Raw genomic sequence first — 26,476 nt, 5'->3', positions numbered from 1 at the left:
TTCCATTTATATGCTCTTGCATTTGTATGATTCCACTTATATGAAATGTTCAAAATAGGAAATCTATAGACAGGTCTGGGATTAGAGGGGGAATGGATACAGAATTTCTTTTTTGGGGTAATAAAAATGTTCTAAAATTAGATTGCAACAATGGTTGTACAACTGAATATTCTTTAAACTGAATTATGCAGTTTATTTAAATATGAAAATTTTATGGTATGTGAATTATATCTCAAAAAGGGGGAGAAGAGGGGCACCTGGGTGGCTTAGTGGGTTAAAGCCTCTGCCTTCAGCTCAGGTCATGATCCCAGGGTCCTGAGATCTAGCCCTGCATTGGGCTCTCTGTTCAGCAGGGAGCCTGTTACCCCCCACCCCGCCTCTCTGCTTCCTTGTGATCTCTGTCAAATAAATAAATAAAATCTTAAAAAAAAAAAAAAACCTACTTAGTGCCTGTCAGTCAGTCCTAGACTGGATAAACTGTTAGTCAGATATGCCTTACAGCCTTTTAACAGTTTAAGTAATGTGCAGCAGTGTAAGTGAATCTAAAAAACAATAGTGAGGAAAGTAGCCAGTCCACAAAATACTACATGATGTATGATTCCATTTATGTTGAAATATGCAATAGGGAAAATGAATCTGTGATCTTAGAAATCAGTATAGTGGTGAGCTAACAAGTGCTGGTGAGGATGTGGAGAAAAGAGAACCCTTGTGCGCTGTTGGCTGGAAGGTAAATTGGTGCAGCCACTGTGGAGAACTGTGTGAGTTTCTTCAAAAGATTAAAAATAGAATTAATATATGATCCAGCCATCCCACTTCTGACTATATGTAAAGGAAATGAAAACAGAATCTCAAGGAGATAGCTACCCTGCCATATTCATTGCAGTCTTAGAACAGCCAAAATATGGGAGCAACCTTAGTATCGATCAGTAGATGAGAGGATAAAGAAGATAAACACACGTGCATATATATACACACACACAGAGGGCTATTCAGCCATCAAAAGAAGGAAATCTTGCCATTTTCAACAACATGGATAGACCTCAAGGGAATTATGCTAAGTGAAATAAGTCAGATAAAAATAAATACTACGTGCTATCACTTACATGTGCAATCTAAAAAAGCCAAACTTATAGAACAGAGAGTAAAGTGGTAATAACGGGATAGAGGGTGGGAGAAATGGGGAGATATTGGTCAGAGGATACTAACTGAGTAAGTTCTGGGGATCCAGTGTACCTCATTATGCTTACAGTTAATACTGTATTATAAGTATTAAAAGTTATTAAGAGAATAGATCTTAAGTATTCTCACCACAAAAAAGAAATGATGATTATTTGACATGGTGGAGGTTTTCACTAATGCTGATCACATTAATGGTTAATTACTCATTAATTAATTAATGATTAATGGTAATCATTTTGCAATATATGTGTATCTGATTTATACATTGCACACCTTAAATTTATAATTGTTATGTGTTAATTATATGTTCTATGTCAATTATATCTCAATAAAGCTGGTGGGGGGAATCAGAATAGTAGTTACCCTTTGGGCCAGATGTGCCTAGGATTGGCTCGGGTGGATTATTGGGGTGCTGGGATGTTCTATTTCTTGATCTGAGTTTCATTTCTTAAACTGGGTTTCATGGTTGTATTTTTTTTAAATTCATGGTGTACACTTAAGTGCACTTTTCTGCATATACACTGTACTTTAAAAGGTTTTTAAAAGTGAAAATATTAGTAAATGTCAGTGATTATTGAGTATATAGAACAGTATCTTGTGTTTATAGTTAGGAAAAAATGTTGAGCAGTTAGGGCATGTAAGCTCTCAATTTATGAAATGTCAGAATTAAAGTACTTACGTTGTAGGCTCTGAAGAGGTGATCTCTTCTTTCCTGCTAAAAGCACTTTAATAAGCAATTTTGAAATTACAAGGGACCCAGATAAGTAAATTTAAAAGAAATTTCAGTTATAACCTGGAAATATTTTAAGTAGGTCAAAAAATAATTTTATTGAGTTTTTTGGTAAAAATACTTTTTTAAAAATATTTTTAGACCTATTGTCTGTTTTGCTACTTCCCCTATTGCTTGGTCTATTTCCAAACACTACTCAATTTGGCAATATCCCTTGAGGAGTATATGGCACTTAATATGTATTGTTCCCTAGAGGAATCATGAAAGAAAGAAAAGATGCAAATTTTCTCTTGGGATAAAATAGAAAATTAATTGAAGAAGAAAGAGTCCATGATTTAAGGTATAGTTAATACTGGGAGAAAATCATACACAATTTTCATATTTGTTGATTTCATCTTCTTAGTTTAAATACCAGTTATTACAGCAGAGTTCATACTCTTTATGCAGCAGCTTGCATGGCTTATGTTTATATTATCATCTTGTTTATATACAATGATGTAAGCTATAGTAATCATTTTTATGTATTTACTTCTTACGCTTTCTTTACTTGCTTCAGACTCGTCATCAGTTGGCTTTTGAATTTTGTATTAAGATTTTGAAAGGAATACTCCAACAAAAAATGAATTGTATTTTTGTTATAGTGATTCTGCTGCATGGATTACAAACACTCTATCTCCATGCTTGGATAAACTCCATCAAAAGCACATTATCCTCCTACTTCTGTGGCCAGCTGCCTAATTGTATCTGCTGTAACCACACGCTGTTGGAACATGATACCAATGAAGAACAGAAATGATAAATTACTCCCTGCAGGTGATAGTGATAATGATAATTTTTAATTTCCTCGTAAGGTCTAGTCTGATCTTATTTCATTGGCTGCCATCCTGTTCCATACACACATGATACATTTTCTTTAAAGAAATACCCATCGCACCAAAATACATGAGAAAATAATTTACTTTTATTCCAAGTCATTGTTCTTCAGATGAGCATGTATAAAAACGAAGTGCATTTACCTTTGTGTGTCTGGGATAAACAAAACGTGGCTTAAAACAGACTTTTAAATCTTCAGTTTACACATACTGTGAGTTTTTTTCTTCCTCTTTGTGAAATCCACAAAGAAGAAACAGTTCATTTTGAAAGACTATATTCTAATGCTTAGGAATGTTTAAGATGCACAACAAAGCTACGTGCCTGAATTATTTTCCTATATATGTGGAGGATTCCCACCAAATTACAAATGTGATCAGACTGTCCCAGAAGTTTGCTGCATATGCATGTATTTTTCTTTTATTCTGTTTTCTTCTACAATGAGCACTATTGTTGTTCTTAATTACCACAGACTCTCACTTGTCTCAGTCTAAGGACTTTTTTTTTTTTTTTTGAAGATTTTATTTATTTATTTGACAGAGAAAGACAGCGAGAGAGGGAACACAAGCAGGGGGAGCGGGAGACTGGAGAAGCAGGCTTCGCGTTGAACAGGGAGCCCGCGATGCTGGGCTCAATCCCAGGACCTTGGGACCAAGACTCAAGCCAAAGGCAGATGCTTAATGACTGAGCCACCCTCAGGAACCCCTCAGTCTAAGGACTTTTTAAAAAATTTTTCTGACGGTGGTATAATCAGTGAGATGTTATTTATTTAACTGTGACCTTGCCTTTACAGATTAGTCCAACTTCTACAGATGTTTTATTTTAATGCTTGTTTTTTCCCCTCAGCAGTTCCCTTTGCCCCTGACAACATATACATGTGGAACAAAAGAGAAATGTATCCAGTCTTAGGCCTTATAACCTATCTGATCTTTTTTTTTTTTAAGATTTTATTTATTTATTTGACAGATCACAAGTAGGCAGAGAGGCAGGCAGAGAGAGAAAGAGGAGGAAGCAGGCTCCCTGCCGAGCAGAGAGCCCGATGCGGGACTCGATGCGGGACTCGATCCCAGGACCCTGAGATCATGACCTGAGCCGAAAGCAGTGGCTTAATCCACTGAGCCACCCGGGCGCCCCCTATCTGATCTTTTTTAAGCACATGTCAAGTTGTGCTCCTGTTACTTATTACCATTGCCTGTTAGCCATCATTTTCAGTTTCCTGTGGTTGTTGTTTATTCTTACATTTGAATGACTTCCACAGAGAGAGTGTAAGTTCAGTGAAATTAACATTCAACAGACCTAGAGGTAGCCTGTCAAAGTGATGGTAACAAGGTAGTGAAACTGATGGAAAAATAGTGGCATATTTATGTTCTTCACCAGAATAAATAGCTTTGTCCCTAAATCAGCTGACGTATTTGGTTGTAATGGCTTCGCAGAGAATAAAAACACTAATCGAAGTTCAGTTGGGTTTTATAGTCTATGATTCAAGTTTAATGACATTTTTTCCTCTTTTTGTCTAATATCTTATTTTAATTATTAAGGACCACTTATAAGTTGGGGGGAGCCCTTTCCCTTTCAGTAGCATTCTGCTTGAGGGTTAATACCCGTTTTAAAACCAGAAATGCCCTTTGGTTTTTTTAGAGCAAGAGTTTTCTACTTGCTCAATTATGTGAATCTTTCTGGAGTTTTGTGGGGTTTCTTTGGTTTGGGTTTGTTTTTGTTTTTGTTTTTTTAAGATTTATTTATTTATTTTAGAGAGAGCACAGGAGCAGGAAGAGCAGAGGAAAGGGATCTGAAGCAGAATCCACACTGAGCGTGGAGCCCAGGTGGGGCTCGATCTTAGGACCCTGAGATCATGACCCCAGCTGGAACCAAACGTGTGTTGCTTAACCAACTGCGCCACCCAGGTGCCCCATTTATGTGAATCTTAACAGTCTGATGAGTCGATTATCTGCACATAGTTTGTTTTTTTGTTTTTTGGGGGGGTGGTTTGCACATAGTTTTTTATTGCAGGTGAATTTCTTCTAGCTTCTCGTGCTTCTGCTTCATGGGTGCTGTAGAACTGATTTTGGTATTACCCTCCACCAGACATGATTAGGGAGGTAAATCTGTTTGAGTTGAAGAAACTATGATGCATTTCAGAGGGAACTATAAAGTAGATGTGACTTCAGATTTATCTTTGTCATAGGCCCCTGCCAAATTATCATAATCAAAGTGAATTATATCTTTATTTTTATTTATTGTCTTGAGGCTTAGCACTGTTTTATTACCCCAGACTACCCAGTATTTCTTTTCACTGTATTTGGGGAGCTTGGGGGAAGACGAGTTTCTTTGATTTTTAACTGAATTTCATAGATAGTTCAATTTGGGGATTGGAAGACAGTTCTAAAATATCTTTGTATTCTCAAATACTTTGATTTTTTTAATTCTGTTGCAAACTCATGCATCAGTCTCCCCTCTTCGTTTAGACCTATATACTCTATTATAATTACATTTGTTCTATCATAGTAATATTGCCAGTGTCTTTTACCAGAGTTAAATATATGAAGTTTTGCTTTGTGTATTTTATACAGATTTATATTTATATTTGTATTTAGACATTTCCTGATAATGGAAGTTGTTAGTATTATAGTAATATTATTATTGTATTATAGTTGGAAAAACTTGTCATTTTTTTTTCAAGTTCATTTAGTTCCTATTACATATTAGATATTGCCCTACCTAGCCTTTGGGTGTACAGAGGTGGGCGTTGCTAAGGGAACTGATAAAAGGTAATAATTAAATTGAATGTCTCTCCATGCAGTACTATAGATCATTTAACTCAAGTGTTAAAAATAATTTATTATCACAGAAGCTGTTCATTTTTATGGGAAATCTAAATTATAGGTAAGGCTGATGAATATGCACATTCCAAATCTATCATCTACTTTCAATAGCTTGGTGAATATCTTTTCAGATATGTACATATGTATTCACATTTGCATGGCATGTAGTAAGTGCCGATAATATATATATTATTCTTTTATCCAATAGTATATTGTGACTGCTTTTCCAAATTGATAAATATTTACCTATAGGATTACTTTTGATGGCCAAAATGTTATTCCATCTTATGGAGGTATTATGATTTGTTAACTGGTCACCTGTTGTTGAAAATGTGGGCTAAAATTGGCATCTTATAGATAAATCGTTGCAAGCATACTTGATAAATTTCCATAGAATATTTTTTGGAAGTTAAGATTTACTGGGTCAGTGAGTATATGCATTATATAAACATTTTGACTGAGCCCATAACATGTATTTACACAACAGAAAAGTACACAGATCTTAAGTGTAGTTTGATAAAATTGCACAAAGTGAATACCCACCATGTATCCAGCAGTCAGCTGAAGAAACAGAATATTACCAGCAGCCCAGGAGCCCTCCGTGTAACCCCTTTCTAGTTTCTACCGCTGTTGAAGGGTAACTACTATTGTGACTTACAACACTGTAAATTGTGCTGTTTTTGAATATTCTATATGTAGATCGAATCATAGCGTGTGTACCATTTTCTCTGTGACTACTTTTTAATACAGATGTTTTGTCTTTTATTATGTATTGCTAAGTTCCCTCTAGAAAGGTCATTTCAGTTTATTTTCCCAGTATGCATGCTACTTTCCCCACTAACTATGGATATTATCTTTTAAAAAATGTTTTCCCCAAGGTACCTGGGTGGCTCAGTGGGTTAGAGCCTCTGCCAGGGTGCTGGGATCGAGTCCCACATCAGGCTCTCTGCTCAGCAGGGAGCCTGCTTCCCTCTCTCCCTCTCTCTGCCTGCCTCTCTGCCTACTTGTGACCTGTCTCTCTGTCAAATAAATAAAATCTTCCCAAAAAAAAGTTCCAAAAAAAAAAAAAGTTTTCCCCACCGTGATCAAGGAAAATCGTACCTGATTGTTTTAGTTTACTTATTTTTCTAAGTAGGTCAAACATCTTTTACTTATGCTTATTATTTGATTTTTCTTTTATAAATTTCCTGCTTTGTTTTCTAATTTCTTTTGACATGGTTTTCTTACTAATTTGTTGTAGCTTAATGTAAAAAAAGACAGTGTCCCTTTGTTATATATATATATTGCAAATACTCTCAGATTTCTTCATCTTTTAATTTGACACTAAAATTTTATTTTATGAAAGTATAAGTAGCATACAGTGTCATACTAGTTTTGGGTGTACAACACCGAAACTCCCTGCTTGGCAGGGAGCCTGCTTCTCCCTCTGCTCTGCTCCCTGCTCATACTTTCTCTCTCTCATTCTCTCTTTCAAATTAAAAAAAAAAAATCTTTTAGAAAAAAAGAGTCTGGGTTTTTTTTTGTTTGTTTCTTTGTTTTTGGTTTTTTTGTTTTTTTTTTAAGATTCCACATATAAGTGAAATCATGTGGTATTTGTGTTTCTCTAACTTACTTCACCTAGCATAGTAACTTCTAGGCCCATCCATGTTGTTGTGAATAGCAAGATTTTATTCTTTTTTATGACTGAATATTTCAGTGTTTGTATGTACCACATCTTCTTTATCCATTCATCTATCAATGGGCACTTAGGTTGCTCCCATATCTTGACTATTGTAAATAATGCTGCAGTAAACATAGGAGTGCATGTATCTTTTCAAATTGGTGGTTTTGTTTTCTTGTATAATACCCAGTGGATTGATCTTATAATTACTTGATCATATAATATTTCTGTTTTTAACTTTGAGGAATTTCCAGACTGTTTTCCATAGTGGCTGTACCAGTTTCCATTCCCACCAACAGCCAAGTATTCCTTTTTCTTCACATCCTCATCAACACTTGTTATTTCTTGCCTCTTTGATTCTAGCAATTCTGACATGTGTAAGGTAATATCTCATTATGGCTTTGTTACTAAAGTTTTAAGCTTCTCTTAAGTTTCTGCCTATGTGTGATGCTTAGAAAGCCTTCTTCACATCCCAGTTTTATAAACATTTATATATGTTGGTGGGATTTTACTCTTCCTCCTCCTAACCACCCATCCCCCTGCACTGATCTTTGTGATTACATCTGCATACATGGAAAACCCCACCAAATGATGTTATATCATGTTTGTCTTAAAAAATCATAAGTATTTTAAAGAAATTCTGAGGGAAAAAGTAATCTTTTAAAAGTAATCTTAAACTGTTGATCATTTATGTTGTTTTTCTGTTGTTTTTAATGTTTCAGGTTTCCTCCCAGTATTGTTGCTCACCAGCTTAAAGAACTGCCTTTAACATCTCTTCTTTTTTTTTTTACCTAAAGATTTTATTTATTTATTTGACAGACGGAGATCACAAGTAGGCAGAGAAGCAGGCAGAGAGAGAGGAGGAACCAGGCTCCCCGCTGAGCAGAGAGCCCAATGCAGGCCTCAATCCCAGGACCCTGGGATCATGACCTGAGCTGAAGACAGAGGCTTTAACCCACTGAGCCACCCAGGCGCCCCTAACATCTCTTCTAAAGTTTTTTGGCAATGAATTCTTTTAGTTTACCTTTACTTGAAAATGTCTTTATTTTGCCTTCATTCCTGAAGTATATTTTTGCTGGATATAGAATTTTGAAAGGTTTTTCACGCTCCTATATTTTTTTCCATCTGGACCTCCATTTACCTGTATGTTAGTTGCACAGGCTCCTGAGGTTCCTGCATTGTATTTCAATCTTTTTCTGCTGGTTTTTCAAATTAGATACTTTCAATTGACCTATCTTCACATTCACTGATTTTTTTTTTTTTCTCCCTGTCATCTCCATTCTGCAGTTTAGCCCAGGGAGCTTTTTATTTTGGTTATTACATTTTTTAATTCTAAAACTTCCATTAGTTTTATCTATTTATTTATTTATTCATTCATTCTTTCATTCATTTATTTAGTAGTTTCTTTTTCTCTACAAGAATTTCTATCTTTCACTTCATTTCAGTGCCCCATTTCTGTTGCCCCATAACGGTTATAATTCTGTTTTAAAGTTTTTGTCTCAGTACCAGCTTCTGGGTCATCTCACAGTTGGCATTTGTGGATTATCTCTTTTCTTAAAGACATTTTCCTGGTTCTTTGTGTGTTGAATAATTTTGGATTGTTTTCTGGATGTTGTGCGTGTTATGTCGTGTGTACTGTCGGTCCTGTTATAATTATCTAGAGAATGTTGTTGGTGTTTGGTGTGAGCGGGCAGTCAACCCAGTTAAAGCCAAAACATAAGCCCTGTCAACCATGTCTGGGCAGGCGGTGGTTCACATCTCAGTCCAGTTCTTTAAACGTTTGCTGTAGTGTTTTGGGCTCTTCTACACATACCCTGATTAGTGATTAGTCTAACTCTGTACAGCTTTTTCAAATCTCTCTTATGTTCTGGAGATCTTTGTTGATTGGAGATTTTTAAGGCCTGTGCCCGTGGTTGAGATTTTAGTTCCATTCTCTCAGCCTTTGTTATGTTGATTTGGAACTAATCTGTAGTTCAGAGGTCAGGCTGAGACTTTTTTGGGTCCCTACAAAGTAGGGTTCCTCTCCTCCCCCCCATGATTCCCACATTCTCTTTTTTCAGTTTTTCAGTTGAAAATTATAAGTTCTAAGTCTGGTTATTCACTGATTTCATAAAGTGTCCTGACAACATAGTAAGACTAGCTGAATTTAAGAAACTGAAAACTGAAAATCTTAACTGAAATGTATTGAGAACGTGCTACATGAGAGACCTATGCAAATTAAGGAGAACAACAATATGAATTACACATAGGCTTTGTTTTTAAAAAAAAAATTGCCGTCTGGGACGCCTGCCTGGCCTGGGTGGCTCAGTTGGTTAAGCGACTGCCTTCAGCTCAGATCATGATCCCACGGTCTTGGGATCGGTCTTGGGATCCTATCCCCCATCCCACATGGGGCTCCTTGCACAGCCAGGAGCCTGCTGCTTCTTCTCCCTGCTGCTTCTTCTCCCTGCCGCACCCCCTGCTTGTGCTCACTCGCTCACTCTCTGTGACAAATATAAATAAAATCTTTAAAAACACACACACACATTGTAGTCTGATAGCACAATTAACTATAAGTAGTATGGTAAGTTCTATAATAGAATTGTATATAATAAGCACATTCTCTCAGCAAATATTTATTGTGTACTATGGGCCAGGCACTGCTCTGGACACTGGTGAACAAGACTGGCATACAGGAATAAATTTAAGAAAATAGTTGAATTAGTCTATGGAGGAGTACCAGGAAATCAACTGATAGAAGTCATGTTTTAGAAATGTTCTGAGTAACTACATAGTTTTCTATAATAATCTGTACCTGAGTACTACATTGTTTTATATTTTGTCTGTTTGACAGAATTATAAATAGTATTTTGATTCTCTCTTGGTATCTAAAACGTAATGAACCTCAGTGTTAAATATCGAAATTGTTTTGGGCCCAATCCGTATTAACCTCACAGATCAATAAAAGTTCACATTCTCAACAAAAGCAGCAGAGTACACAAATTAGCTAGCTTTATAGTGATTTTTCAATAATCGGTATCCTATTTTTAATACCTTATAAGCTATTTTTTAATGCCAGTTTTAAAAATAGATAAACCTAATGCTGTTAATGAAAGAAAAAGGGATGGTATCATTTAAATTTTAAAAAGAAATGAAAATTACATATCCTAATCTGAATATTTGTCTTTTAGAGACCGTTTTATACTATCACAGTAACCCTTAGAGTTACCTCAGAGGTTCTCCTTTGGGTATATGCTTAAACATATGTTTTATTTGAGTACTATTATATATTTTTAGTTTATCTTCAGCAAAAAAGTGGCATTTAAAAATTCTGTTGATCTCATTACAAAAATATTCATAGTACTTTGCTTTAAAATTAGATGCACAAGATCAGAAGAAATTAAATGAGATCTTTGTATAAAAGAGTATGTTTAAGTTAAATTTATTGCCGTGTCACAAACCACCTTAAAACCAAGTACCTTGAAGTCACAATCATTTAGATTTATTTGTGTATGATTCTGCAGTCCGGACTGGACTTGTCCTCTAGTTCTTCTGCTGGTTTCTCCCCAGGTCTCTCAGGCTGCTGCAGTTGTCTGGTTTGACTGGAGCAGAGAGCTCCAAGATGGCTCCCGCCTGCACAGCAGGCTGTCTTTGGGAGAGCATGGGTCAGCTCTTGGGGCTGGCTGAGGCTTCTTCCTTCATGTGGTCTCTCACTTTTCAGTAGTCTACCACAGTCATTTCTCTAATAAAACACATATTGGTTATTTGATTAGCCTTGTTGCCCTTATTATTATATTGTTTCTGTGGGGAAAGCCAAATTATATGACTTCATTTTCACATGTAACATCTTTTCCAGGAGGTAATAGTGACCTGTCATAAGTATAAGAGGTATCTATTCTTTGAAATGGTTTCTTTTTGCCATGATCTTGAAAGACTGAATAATTGTTATGTCATGTAATTAGTTTAATAATTATTTATTTTTTTTAAACAGGCAATTGCTGGCTACTTTGATATATATTTTGAGAAAAATTGTCACAGCAGGGTAAGTATCATGAGTTTTCCCATAAGAATTAATTATGTGAAATACATTGTATTTTATTTTTGTGCCCCAAGGTGTTTGATCATAAGCATTTTGCTGTTGTAAGCAATCGGAGCTTGTATTTGATGTAGTAGATTAATGTAGCATGATATTAAAAATCTTGTACTTCATCAGATACTTTTGAACTCTTACCAATGCAGGTCGTGTTCTCCACGGGCCCCCAGAGTGCCAGAACACACTGGAAACAAACAATATTTCTATTGGAAAAGCCATTTTCCGTTAAAGCAGGTGAGAAAGAAAAGGGAGAGAAATGTCTTATTCTTTTTGAAGTAAACATTATTCCTTCATTCTACAGTGACTTATTGTATGCCCACTGTCTTCGAAACAATGCAACATCTAGTAAGATAAGATGTTCTTAGAGCTACATAAATTTTAGATGGCATATCATTTCAATAAAGTAGTGATTTAAAGAAAACTCTTATTTAGATTAGATTTATAATTCCTGCCAGTTAAAATATGCTTTAATATGTAGCTTTTATTTTGAGTCCCACAAAGTAATTCTGACAACTTTTCTTTAAGTATTAACTAGTAGTATATATTAAGTTGCAAATATAAGTAAAAATGCTTTCACTTCCAAAGTGACTAAAGAGAAATATCACTGATAGAGGTGAAGTGTAAATTTAAAAGAATGCTATTCAGTAGTTACAGTGTTCAGTATATGTGTCTAGAGGGCTCTCCCCAGTCTGTACCCACTCAAATCTTACACAGTGCTCAAGGACTGGCCCAATTCTGCATTCTTCTGTCTTGCACCTCATCGATTGCTCACTCTGATGAGCATCTAGAGTTCTTACGTACCTATACCCTTAGCTCCAAAAGTTAGAATTTGACTGTGGAATCTCTATTATTTAAATTGTTTATTACATATAAGTTATCCTCCCCCACCTTTACAGAAAGCTTTCTGACTATATGAAGCCTGAATGTATAACAGACTTCCACGAAAAGAAACTCAAAATCACTAGGAACTCAGGGAGAGAAGCCAATTAAAACTATGTAAGAAACTTTCTTAGCCATCACTAGAGGAAAAAAAAAAAAAAAACATAAAATTTAACAAGGCCAAGTACCTGCAATCATGTAGCCAAATGGAACTTTTATATTCTTCTGCTGATAGTCTTTATTGGTACAGCTTTAGAGAACATTTGCTACCTTCAAGTTAAGTATAGATGTATAAGTATCCATCGCTAAAACCACAGTTTTTTTCTAGGGATGTATTCTGAACAGTCTCCCCTGCAGCCTGTCTACAACAATCTTGACAACAGTATGGTTTGTAGAAGTGAAAAATTGGAGGCACCCTGAATGTCCATTAACAGAAGATAGATAAATATGATAGTTGCATACAGTAAAATCTCTGTAACAGATTGATCATGTATTTGTGAATATCAGAAGCAACATTAAGCAAAAAAAGTTAGAGTGATTCCTACATTACATTGTTTATATGGAGTTTAAAGACCTGTGAAACAGTTTCCTGTACAAACACACATAGTCAAAGTAAGAAGCAATACTTAAAGATGATAACTGGGGAATTCAGTGTGGCTGCCCCTGCAGAAGAATAGAAATAGGATCAGGGAAGGCTTTAAAGGGGATTCAGTGTCATAGACCTGAATTATTCCTTTTAGAAATTGAGGGAACTGTGGGAGAATGTTAAGATTTGACAAAACTTGAGTGGTGGGTCTGGGTGGTCATTATACTGTTCTCTCTGTGTTTCAAATATTCCATAAAATTCAGGTATAGTTTGATTTCCCTGTTGGTGCATAAATTGAATTTGGTAGATGCACATAAACACTATTAGAGTAAAGCAGCACCTTGTTGTCATGTTTTCACTTTAAGATTGTAGTGCTATGGAAATAAAACCTTGATGGTCTCATTTTCTCTTTCTCCAAAAAGCTTGAGCACAGCAAAACTGAAGTGTGATGAGCACAAATGAAATTTTATTACATTTTCATTTATTTTTGTTTGGTTGGGTTTTGTATAGCTTTGGTATTTGGATTGATACTTGGAAACTTGAAAATGTTGCTTTCTTCACAGTTCCCATTTTATTATCTTAGTGCTAAATTTTAAAGGTAGTGCTAATTCATTCATGTTTAAATCTTGAGAGAGATTTAAGATAGCATTTGAATTTTCTCCTGTCTAATTACAACAAAATATTATTTTATTCTAGTGAAATTTTGAAATCCTAACTACTTATTACCCAGTAATCCTTAGAGTAACTGTTTCAGCTTTTTCAGAATACTGTGAAGGAGATTTATGATTTTAATATTGCCTTGTCTACATTCTGTATTTCTTTCATTGCCATTGTATATGTGCTTATATTTAAATAGTAAGACCAGTACACCACAAAATTTTGGAATCCCCTAAAATACAACCAGGAAAAACTTAAAAGGGAAATTTCAAAGTAAGGAAAATGTGGTCCTTCTCAGCTATGATAGTATAAAGAAGGGATTATATAAGGAAATACAACACCTTTTTGTTTTTTGTTTTTTTTTAAAACCCTCCTAAACCGCTGGTGGTAGTACTAGTGAGTAGAAAGCAGAAGTTGACAGGCAGAGTACTAAAGAAGACATGCTAATCAGCAAAAGCCTCCAGAAATCTACACACAATGCCCCCTTAAGTTTTTTTGCTTTTTGTTTTGGTTTGGTTTGGTTTGGTTTTTTGCCCCTTGAGTTTTAGATGAGTACTAAGATGCATGGAGGTAGGGTGAAATCCCTGAGGTCAAGCAAAGCATCTGAGGCAGCTGTGAACAAACAGTTCTCAGAGATTCCATGTAGCTCTGGGTATTTGAGTTTCAACCAGCTAGAGTGGGGACTCCTTTTGGACTCTCTTCAGTCCAGAAGGACCATAGCTTCATAGTAGGAATAAACTACCCCTAAACTAAAGGCTAACCTGCATGTTCCTTAACAAAGCTTAAAAACAAGCCTTAAAAGAAAAAAAGAAAGAAAGAAAAAAAAAAAAAAAACTGGACCAAAGTAACTTTATTGGCAACAAAGGAAAACAAAAAACACTGAACAACATAAAATTCATCATGGCCTAAACTTCCAATCAAATGCTGAATGCAGGAAAATGTCAATCAAAAGAAACAGATCCAGAAATGAAATAAGCACACAAGCATATTGAAACATAACTGCTGTTATATGAGAAGATATTTAAAATCCAAATAGAACTTCTAGAGATGGAAATTATAGTATCTGAAGTGAAAATGCCATTCGATGCAATTAACAGAAAAAAAGGTCCGTGTTCTTAAAGATGCAGCGTAAAATATATCCAAAATGAAGCACAGAGAGGGATAAAAGACTTTTTAAAGAAATGAACACATCCACAGTAACCAGTGGGAAAGTATGAAGCACACTAATTTAAATGTCATAAAAAGTCCCCCAAAGAAGCAGGGACAGAAAATATATTTGAAGATACAGTAATGGCCGAATTTTCTTTCGTTTGATAAAAGCTATAACCCACAGGTTGAAGAAATTCAGTGAACCCTAGGTAAGCTCAATACAAAGAAAACAACACCAAGACATATCACAAACAAGTTGCCAATAAATAGTGATAATAATATCAAAAGTCTTAACATGAACTAGAGAAAAATGAAACAGAGGAACAAAGAAAGAATAATATCAGAATATTCTTCAGAAACTATGTAAGCCAGATGATAAATGACATTTTCAAAGTGCTAAAAGAAACTGTCAATCTAGATTCTATATTTAGAATAAATGTATTTCAAAAATGAGGCCTAAATAAGACTCTTCCAGAAGAAAAACACTGCAAGAATTCATTTCCAGCAGATTGTCAATACAAGATAAAGTAAGCTTCTCAAGTGAAAGGAAAATATCACCAAGTGGAATCTGAACGAAGGAATGGGAAATGTCAGAAATGGTAAATGTGTGACTTTGTAAAAAAAAAAAAAAAAAAAAGACTTTGTTTACTCATTTTTTAATTTTGTAAAAGATAATTTAAAGCAAAAATAATATATTGTGGGTTTCAAAACAGAGACATAAAATGTATGGCAGTGATCAAAAAAATTAATGAGAAAATGGAAATATATTAAGTTTTTACATTGCACATGAACTGATTTAATGGTAAATCATGATAAATATGTATATTGTAAACACCAGAGGAACAAGTTAAAAAAAATTTTAATTAAGCCACAAAATATAACTGATAAGCTAGTAGTGAAGATGAAATGGAATCTCGAGAAAAAGATTTGGTTCAAAAGAAGATACAATTGGGGTGCCTGGGTGGCTCAGTGGGTTAAAGCCTCTGCCTTCTGCTCAGGTCATGATCCCAGGGTCTTGGGATCGAGCCCCGAGTCGGGCTCTCTTCCGCGGAGAGTCTGCTTCCCTTCCTCATTCTCTGCCTGCCTCCCTGCCTACTTGTGATCTCTGTCTGTCAAAAGAATAAATAAAATCTTTAAAAAAAAAGAAGAAGAAGAAGAAGAAGATACAATCATAAAGAAATAGAAAACAAATGGTATGGGACACCCGGGTGACTCAGTCAGTTAAGGTCTTGGTCCCAGGGTCCTGGGATCAAGCCCAGCATTGGGCTCCCTGCTTGCTGGGGATCCTCCTCCTCCCTCTGCCGCTCCCCCTGCTTGTGCTCACTCTCTCTCTCTCTCTCTCTGTCAAATAATAAAATTAAAAAAAAAAAAAAAAAAAGAAAAGGTATGATGGTAGACATATTCAAACATGGATAACTATATTAAAACTAAATGGTCTGTATATCCACATAATGGAATATTATTGAAAAGAAATAAACTCTGATGCTATGAAATGACATGGAGGAAACTGAACGCATGTTACTAAGTGAAAGGACTAATCCGAAAAGGCTACACACTGTGATTCCAGCTATATAACATTCTGGAGAAAGCAAAACTGTAGAGACAGTGGGGGCGGGGGGGGGGAAGTGGTTGCCGAGGGCAGGGGATACAAATAAGCAGAGCACAGAGGATTTTTAGGGCAATAAAAATAAGCTTTCTCACCGAAATGCACCTTGAATAAACCAGAATGCGTGGAACAGCTGTTTGAGATCCCTGAAAAGTAAATAATATCAGATAAATTGGAGAAGACCAGAATTCGAATACCCTGAACTGGTAATAAATTTATGATTTGTTTGCTTCCAGTATCCCCAGTCTGGTCTCAGGCAGCCCGAAACTCAGAATTAAGGCATCAGCACAGATGAACTAGCTCCTCTAATTCTAACTTGAGGAATGGGGCAAGGATCTCCTAATGCTTAGAGAAATCCCCATTTTTCTTTTTTTTTTTTCTCTTTGTTCTCTTATATCCTAGCCCCCAAATAACCGCACAGTGGCTGCAGTAGGGATCCACAAACACCTTAAACTCTGAGGGATAGTATGTAAATGATGGGTGTGGCTGTGTTCCAGTTAAACTTTATTTACAAAAACAGGCAGCCAGCCTGAAAGCCTTCCATAAAACAAATCTCCATGCACAGATTGCTTCACTGCAAATTCTTCCAGCTACTTCAAAAAAATATAACACCAATTCTATACAGTCTCTTCCAGAGAATAAAAGAGAACTAATTTTATAAGGGCCTTGATACCAAAAACCAGACAAAAATTGTACAAGAAAATTAAACTATAGAACAACATCTTTCATGAATATAGACACACAAATTGTCAACAAAATACTAGCAAATTGAGTCCAGCAATATTTTTTAAAAAAACAATACACTAGGACCAAGTGGGGTTTAGTCCAGGAATCCAAAACTGAGTCAATAATATAAAATTCAAAAGTATTTTAGAATCATTTAATAGTCTCTCTTTTTTTTTAATTTTATTTTTTCAATGTTCCAAGATTCATTGTTTGTGCACCACACCCAGTGCTCCATGCAATATGTGCCCTCCTTAACATCCACCACCAGGCTCAGTCAACCATGTTAACAGTCTAAAGAAGAGAAACCACATGGTCACATCAGTGGATGCAGAAAAAGCAGTTGAGGGGCACCTGGGTGGCTCAGTGGGTTAAAGCCTCTGCCTTCGGCTCAGGTCATGGTCTCAGGGTCCTGGGATCGAGCCCCACATCAGGCTCTCTGCTCAGCAAGGAGCCTGCTTCCTCCTCTCTTTCTGCTTACCTCTCTGCCTATTTGTGATCTCTGTCAAATAAATAAATAAAATCTTTAATTAAAAAAAAGCAGTTGACAAAATTCAGTATCTGTTCATGATAAATACTCATAGCATACTAGAAATAAAAGAGAACTTCCTCAACTTGATAGAAGGCATCCACACAAAGTCCATAGCTTAGCGTCATACTGAATGGAGCAAAACTGAATGCTTTCCCTCTGTTTGGGGCAAGGCAAGAATGTTCACATTCACCAGTTCTATTTTCTTATATTGGAGGTCTTAGCCAGTGTGATAAGGAATGAAAAAAGAAATAAAAGTCATTGGAAAGGAAGAAATAAATCTGTCATTATTTATAGATAATATAATTGTGTCCACAGTGAATTCTAAGGAATCTAAAAAAACTACAGAACTAGTAAGAGAACTCAGCAAGATAGAAATTCACAAGCTGAAAAAAAAAAAGAAAGAAATTGGCAGGCTGATTCTAAAATTTGTATGCAAACGCAAAAGACCTGGAGTAACCAAGCAATTTTTCAAAGAATCATATTGGAATCCTTATACTATGTGATTTCTAAACTACTAAAAAGTTATATTAAACCAGACAGTAAGATATTATACTATAGATAGACATAGAGATTATTATAACAAGTAGAGAATCCAGAAATAGACCCACTTTTGTATAGTTAGTTAATTTTTTTCCAAAGGGTCACTGTATTCAGTGGGAAAATGATAATCTTCAAGAAATAAGGTTTAGAACAACTTAAGTATTTGTACAGGAAAATGGTCTTAATTCTTACCTTATCCTGTATTCAAGAACCAAATCTAAATGGGTCAAAAACCTAAATATAAATGTATAAAACTGCAAAACTTCTGGAAGATAACGTAAGAGATAATCTTTGAGACTTGGGGTAGGCAAAAGTTTAGGAAGGTGAGATAGTGATAAAACCCATTGCTGCACACATAAAATATGCACATTTTACCATCAGTTATGCCTTACTAAAGTTAATTTAAAAAAAAAACACCCTCACTGGACTGTCAATATTTCCAGGATAAAATCCAAATTTCTTTCCATGGCCCTTTACAATCGGACCATTTTTCCTCATTTCCAGTCCCAGTGTGTTACATTCCATCAGTAGCCCATAATATGCTCCAGCTCATATGGACTTATACAGACCATGCATTTTTTAGCTAACTTTCCTATCTTTTCTTACTCCTTGCCTTAGTCTAAGATAGTCTACCTAGAAAGCTGTTTGACCTCTTTCACTTGATAAATTTCAGTTTTCTCTGCATTACCCAGCTTATTTCTGTAAATCTTCCGCCACCTTAGAAAATTAATTGCTGTCTTCTTTGTTCTCCTAGATCATTTCATGCATACATCTGTGTTAGTACATCTCAGTATGCTGTGATAAAGGGTTCTCTAATAGATGATAAGTTGTCTTTCTCCTTTTTGATCTGATGGTAGTATTTGCCATATTGTAAATATTTTACTGAATGTACCAATAAGTATAGTAATATGCATTGTTTTGAAATCTCATTTCCTCTAATCACCTTGGGTGACATCATGCCAAAGGCATTTACTGGCCATTTTATTTGGTTGTCCCATTTTGTCAACTGTGATGTTCTCAAAAACTTTATCATAGTATTGAACTTGAATAGCTTGGTGTTCAAATTTATCTTGGCATGTTTGAAGAGTTCTCTGTAGTTGTGTTTAATTAAAACTAAAAGTAACTTTGGACTCATATGCTTTAAAATTATTAGATAAAATTAAATAAAGCCAAGAGTGTATTCAGAATAATTTACTGTACATATAAGCCTTGTTTTAGTATCTAGAAACTAATATGATAAGATTTTTAAAATAAAATATTATAAATATGTCTTTCATTAAGCTGCCTAGATTGTGGGGCATGGGGGCGGGTGTGTGAATATTTTCAGTAATAGTAAATCTCTTTTTCCACCCTTAAGGGTAGACTTGATATTTAAAAAATAAGAAAAGATGTTGTGTGAATAAGGAATTTCTCAGACTAAGACTTGTACATTTGGCCAAAAGCAAAATGGAAGTATAAAATAATGAGCCTAGTTTGTTTTGTTTGGTGTTTGGCTTTTTTATTATATTTTCTTCACAGCCTAGATCTAAAAATATTTCAGAAGAAATGCTGTTAACATTTGAGCACTTCTAGCATTCTGGGAGTAACAGAACATCCTCCCAGAATTAATACTTTTAAAGTAGTTAGAGAACACTTACTTTAAAGTTTAAATTCAATGTGTTTGTCCCCTTTCATTTAATGTACAATTTTTTTACTGTATGAACTTATATGGCAGTGTTTACTGTAAAAATCCATATCTTTTTCATGTAATTTTGCTTTGAAAATATGACTAAAGTCAGGCTATTTATTTTTCTTTCTCCGTATGTATCTAGTAAGCTTTTATATGATGGAAAATCCATTTCTCTTTTTCTCTTTCATTCTTTAAGCTCTAATAGTGATAATAATGATTTTAAAATTTTCCCCCTTCTGGGGAAATGAAATTTCATTGCTCTGGAAGAAATTAATTTTAAAAAGCCACTAGAACAGAATTGAAATGAAATCAATTTTGCTCTTGATTGAACTGCAACACTGCTTTGTGGTACTAATGGCCGTCTGCTGATGATAAAAACAAGGTGGTAACTGCTCAGCTCCACAGAGAGTGTCCTTTGTAGCTCCCATACAGTACACATGCTTCACGGCATCAGTCATTTTATATCTATTTGACACTGATTAATTACTACGATCCCTTCTGGTATTACACCTACTGACTTGGCACTTTTGTCAGGCCTAAACAATTGACTGGAGTTCAGCAGGGTGAATTATGTATTTATTACTGCGACCCTTCATGCTATTTAATTAACTTAAATAAGTGCTGTTGGCACCCTCATTTTGAAATTAGGATTATTATAGAAATAGTTACTTTGCTTGTATTTCATTTTAAGACATGAAAATTATACTAGTTTATAAGGGAATTACTGTTAGGATGTTTTAATTATTCAGATGTTTTGTTTACTATTGATGCTTAAATTTTTTTTCTTTCATGAAAATTTATCAAAAGTATCCACAACTAGCTCATCTTGACTTGTGCTACATAGAACGCTTCAATGTATCCTTTAAACTTGAAATGAAGAATTTGGTGACCTGCTTCATAAGCTCTATCGAACACTTCCATTTTGACCCTTATCTTAAGGATTGAACTTAAATCAAACAGCAGCAACCATTAGAGGACATGCACTAAAAAGAAACATTTGCAACAATACCTCATATCCTCATCAACAAAATCACTAACTTGAATGCACAAAGGATTTTTTTTTTAGATGGTGGTTAAACATTTGAAATGATACCCATCACCACTGATCATCACTGAAATGCAATCAAAGTAGTCCGATTCTGGCAGTGTTTAAATAACAAAAGTATTGTATTGTTTTCTTTTACTCATTTTTTTTGTTTTGTTTCTAGTAACACCAGCGTTGTTGAAGATGGCAGGAATTAAAAACTGGAATATACTTTATGCCTTTTTTGAAAGTATTCCACCTCTAATCATTCATCCTAAGGAATCAAATCAAAATTCAGTTTTTTTAAATATTCGCTATTCTAAGAAGTGAAAGTAATAGAAGTAATAGTGTTTGTTTTTTTGTTTGTTTTTTTGTTTTTAAAGATTTTATTTATTTATTTGACAGACAGAGATCACAAGTAGGCAGAGAGGCAGGCAGAGAAAGAGGAGGAAGCAGACTCCCTACTGCACAGAGAGCCCAATGCACGGCTCGATCCCAGGACTCTGGGATCATGACCTGAGCCAAAGGCAGAGGCTTTAACCCACTGAGCCACCCAGGTGCCCCAAAGTAATAGTGTTTTAAATTGCCTTTCTTGGGGCGCCTGGGTGGCTCAGTCGGTTAAGCGTCTGCCTTCAGCTCAGGTTATGATGCCAGCGTCCTGGGTTGGAGCCCTGCATGGGCTCTCTGCTCAGCAGGAAGCCTGCTTCTCCCTCTCCCACTCCCTCTGCTTGTGCTCCCTCTCTCACTGTGTCTCTGTCAAATAAATAAATAAAATCTTTAAAAAAAAAAAAAGGAAAATAAATTGCCTTTCTTTTTTTTCTTTTTTAAGATTTATTTATTTATTTTGGTGGGGTACAGAGAGAATTGTTAAGGTGACTCCCTGCTGAGCGTGAAGCCTGACAGGGGGCTCCATCCCACTATCCATAAGATTACAATAGGCACTGAAACCAAGAGTCAGATGCCCAACTGCCCAACCTACTGAACCACCCAGGGGCCTCAAGTTACTTTTCTTTGAGTATCTTCCTTGTGATTTTTATTTATGGAATATTTAAAAGTCTTTTGTTTAATTCCTAAATGTTTTGGGATTATTCAAGTTATCTTCACGTATCTTTCTGTTAATTTTTTTTTTTTAAAGATTTTATTTATTTATTTGACAGGGACAGATCACAAGTAGGCAGAGAGGCAGGCAGAGAGAGAGAGAGAGAGAGAGAGAGGGAAGCAGGCTCCCTGCCGAGCAGAGAGCCCGATGTGGGACTCGATCCCAGGACCCTGAGATCATGACCTGAGCCGAAGGCAGCGGCTTAACCCACTGAGCCACCCAGGTGCCCTCTTTCTGTTTATTTTTAATTTTATTCAGTTTTGGTCAGAGAACATATTCTGTATGATTTCTTTATGTTTAAGTGTATTAAGATCTGTTTTATGAGCCAGCATATGTAGATGTAATCTGTCTTGGTTCTGTAGATGTCAACCAGGTCAAGTTGGTTAATAGTGTGTTAAATCTTCCATATTCTTTCTGGTTTTCTGTCTAGTTGTTATTGCAATTATTGACAGAGGAGAGGTGAAATTTCCGGTGATAATTGTGGATTATATGTGTCTTCCTGTGGTTCTGTCAGATTTGCATCATGCATTTTAAAGCTCTGTAGTCATATAGTCATACATAAAAGTCATTAGGTCTCTATGATTTGGATGATTATTTTGAAATGTGTTTCTTTATCTCTGGTTGTATATTTTTTCCTGAAGTCATTTTTGTCTGACGTTAATACTGCCATTTCAGACTCTCTGATTAATATAGCGTTACATTATATAGAATATTATATAGAATAGCTCTCCTTCCTTTTACTTTGATGCTGTCTCTACATTCAAAGTATTAAACATATTACAGTTAATATTAGTATCGGTGATACTAGATTTAATTCTGTCATTAGCTTTTTTTTTCCTGTATCCCTGTTATTTCTTGCTTTTTTCCTTGTTACTTTTTTTTTAAGATTTTATTTATTTATTTGACAGACAGAGATCACAAGTAGGCAGAGAGGCAGGCAGAGAGAGAGAGAGGAGGAAGCAGCCTCCCCGCTAGGCAGAGAGCCCGAAGTGGGGCTCAATCCCAGGACCCTGGGATCATGACCTGAGCCAAAGGCAGAGGCTTTAACCCACTGAGCCACCCAGGTGCCCCTACTTTTTTTTTTTGATTGAATACTCTTTATTATTTCATTTTATCTCCACTCTTGGCTAATTAACTATATGTGTTGGGTTTGTTTTTGTAATTGTTGCTCGAGAGTTCCAGCATGCCTTTTTAGCTTACCAGACTACCATCAAACATTGGTATGCCATTTCATTTATAACTTAAGACTCTCAGTAATTTACTTCCATTTACCCCCTCCAATCCTTTGAGCAATTGTTAGAAAAATTTCACTTCCCCAGATGGTGCTATACATGGATTATCTCCCAATACATTGTTGTTATTCATGCTTTAAATATTCAGTTATGTTTTAAATTAATTTTAATTTTTTTCATTTTTTTAGATCTGCTTTGTTCAAAAATTAAACATAAAATTGTCCTAAAAATTTATTAATTTTTTTCCAAAATGAGTGAACTGTCTCACAATGATAAGCAAGAAGTACTAGATATACATTATTATTTCCCTGCCATACTGTATTCCTTGAATTCTTAAACACATCTTTTGCCTCTCTTCCATAGGTGAAGCCTTGAAAGGAAGGATCACAGTCCACAAGAATAAGAAGGATCCACGTTCTCTCATTGTGACCCTCACATTGAATAATTCAACTCAAACTTACGGTCTCCAGTGAAAAGGCTATGAAAGCACAACTAACTTGCAGTTTTTAGTATAGGGGTGGGTTATGGGTAGGAGTGGAAAGAGGGGGTTTTATGTGAGCATGTTGCTGATGGATCTTTCCTAATGAGTCTACTGAAGATGAGAGACATGTGGTTGGAATCTCATATAATTCAGCTAAGGAAGGGAACATCAGTTCCTAGTGGACCACCTATATTATTATCACAGTCTTGGAAGTCTGTTCAGCAAGATTTTACGAATGTAACCATTACACTGAGTTTAGCTATACTGAAAATATTTAAATAGGCCTAAATTTGAAAAGAAGTAGTCTTTTGTTGTTTTTAATGTTTCTTACTATAAATTTTAAACACTAGTAACTGATTAGTTATTTGGGTAATGTTTTATTAAACTAGTAACTATATACAAACTATTGTACATTTTATTGCAGATTTCTACTCTGAGGAGTAGTTTTTAATTGTATTATTTGGTAGAATATTAGAGTATAAATAAAGAGCAAGTGGGAGGGACTAAAATATGGAAAAGAACATCACACAAATCATATTTGAAAGACAGCTTAGTTGATTACCCTCTAGTTCTGAACTTCTCATCTTTGCAGATGTTATTTCGCCAGTTTTCTAGTACTGCCCAGGAAATCTAATTTCAATGTGTTTATCCTAGGTTTCATACAAGTCTTTAAAGGTCGGGAAAAATAAGTACTTATTTTAAAAATAAGTACTAATATATCTTTTTCAAACGAGATTTACATGCAAAGTTAAACATGTAACTGTTAATCTACTTACAGTTGTGTTGTTTACAGTTATTGACTCAATTTGAAAGGCAGAATAGAAAACATTCAATAAAATGTGTACAACAACCATTAACATTATAAAATGTTTTAACATACTAAAGCCTTTTATAAGATCAGAAGTATTTAAAAAAGTCTTATCAAAGGAATCATCTTTAAGAAAATGGGGATTTAAGGACAGCTGGCTCATACACTTTTTTCAGTTTGACAGCTGGTTCTTTTTCAAAATAAGACCTACACAAGGCAGCATGGCGTGGTGTTGAGCCGCATGAGTTCTGGGGTCGGTGCCTAGGTGTAGGCTCTTACTGGATCGTAGTCCTGTTCCTTCACCTCTCTCTCCCTTTATGAATACACCAGTTCATGAGTTAATACATTCCAGCTACTTCAATCAGTGCCTGACACATAGAAGACATCCATTAAATGCTACGTGATAGTATCATTAGTCAGTCAAGGATCCCTTCCACAGTGTATGTGCTGTCTACATTAGATTCATTTGGGAATTGTTCCCTCATCAAATAGTGCCCTTAAGTACATGAATGGGTGGGAATATTTTGACAGAAATTAATATAGCAAAATTCTTTTAAAAATTGTCTTTTGGTCTTAGGGAACTGGACTACTAGTAATGGCAAAATTAACCCCTTCAAATGATGTATTTCAGATCATAGTCTTTTAAGTCTTGGCTTCTTCTATAAGCGTAATTTCTGTTTTCACGGGGTTAAACCGGCCAGCTTGTTTTTGAATTTAGAACATTATTAGAAATGTGTGGTGCTGATAATTTAGCTCAAAGTACTTTAAATTTTGTCTGGAAAGACTTCAGGTACAAATTTGGGTATAGTAGAGTGATAAAAATAAGGAAGCCCTGTAAAAAGATTTAATGGATTTTTAAAGTAACCAAATACTGCATAATTTTTTTGCCTTATTTTTCCTTCATGTAAGTGAGTAACAAATTTTTCAACTATTTAAAAAAGCATTTCTCATAAAAGATTTTTTTTGAAAACTCTTGTTTGATGTGCCTAGATTTTCATCCAGTGGCTCTTTTGATTTTCTCCTGGTTATAAATAGGCCAACGATAGTTGGTAGGTCTCTGTTTGCCTTTGCAGGCCAAAACATTCTAATGTGTGTACCTAAACATTTTATGAGACCATGAGAGTCCAAATGTTAGCTCTTTGATTGGAATTTCAGCTGTTAAGCTGGTACAAACAATTAAAACTTCATAGCCCCTGACGGTGATAAATGCACTGTCCTTTCATGCTGTGACCAATGCACATTTAGGGATAGCAAACTACTCTGTCCCAAGGATTTTGTTTCATTTCCATTAAGAAAATACATTTTTCCTCCTATTTTTCTTTGTGAAGATTAACATTGTTATATTGTAATGTATAGGATTCATCCAACTAGTCATCTCTATTCAGTCAAAGAGTAATTTTTGAACAGAGCATTTTGGAAGGAGTGTTTCAACAAAACAACTCTTGAGGGTGGACAGCATTGCACAAAGTAGTCCAGTAAGGAGCCCCAACTGCTAGCACATTATAAATTTATAACGCATTATAAATGAGGGAGCTGTCATTTCCCTTTGAAATAACCCCTGTTTGAAAAGGAGGGCAAGTAATTCTGGTCCTGTAGGGTTATTTGCTTCTTACCACTTAATCTAGGTTAACCAATCTGGTCTGCCTGTGTTTTCCATTAACCTACCTTTCTCTCTTTTTAAAGTAGAATATCTAAAATGTATTGTGTGAAGTTAGCGAGCTGAGGTGTGCAGTCCGCTATCAGGTGGAGCGAGCTTGCTGACAGTACCGCTAAAAACTTAGAATAAGAAAGATTAAAACAGGATCATGTATCATTTAGCTCCTCCCAGTCATGCCAGAAATGATCCTTTAAGCTGTACATAGATCCAGAACATCTAGGGATTCAGATTTTTCTGTGACGAATATCTCAAAAACAGTATTAAATCTACCCTGCTGTCATGGAATTTGAATCTGTGATGAAAGGCAAGGTCAGTGAGATAGCTGAGGCCAAGCATTGCCTACAGTGGGTTGGCAGACTATGGCCTGGGGCCAGATCTACCCCATGGTCCATTTTGATAAAGTTTTACTGGAGCAGAGATAGCTAATAGTGTACGTAGACTTTCTTCACAAGGTTCGTTAACGGCAGTGGCAGAGAATATACACCTAATAGAACACATTAC

At 35.4% G+C, this 26,476-nt stretch overlaps 1 protein-coding gene across 2 annotated transcripts in view; it reads left to right on the top strand.

Annotated features, from left to right (window-relative positions):
- LOC111150069 (protein arginine methyltransferase 3) overlaps positions 1-25,175 on the top strand; it is a 129,312-nt gene extending 104,137 nt beyond the window's left edge. For both annotated transcript variants that reach the window (XM_022507407.1, XM_022507409.1), the window contains 3 exons: positions 11,232-11,282; positions 11,480-11,567; positions 23,393-25,175. In XM_022507407.1, the coding sequence (XP_022363115.1) occupies positions 11,232-11,282; positions 11,480-11,567; positions 23,393-23,502 (249 nt within the window). In that variant the 3' untranslated portion in view covers positions 23,503-25,175. The remainder of the gene's footprint in view (positions 1-11,231; positions 11,283-11,479; positions 11,568-23,392) is intronic.
- The last annotated feature ends 1,301 nt before the right edge of the window (positions 25,176-26,476 follow it).

The sequence above is a fragment of the Enhydra lutris genome, unplaced genomic scaffold (genome assembly GCF_002288905.1).
Source record: "Enhydra lutris kenyoni isolate GAN:26980312 unplaced genomic scaffold, ASM228890v2 scaffoldscaffold22, whole genome shotgun sequence".
Taxonomy (NCBI): Eukaryota; Metazoa; Chordata; class Mammalia; order Carnivora; family Mustelidae; genus Enhydra; species Enhydra lutris.
The sequence above is the reverse complement of the archived record's forward strand: the minus strand, read 5'-3'. Positions and strand labels throughout refer to the sequence as shown.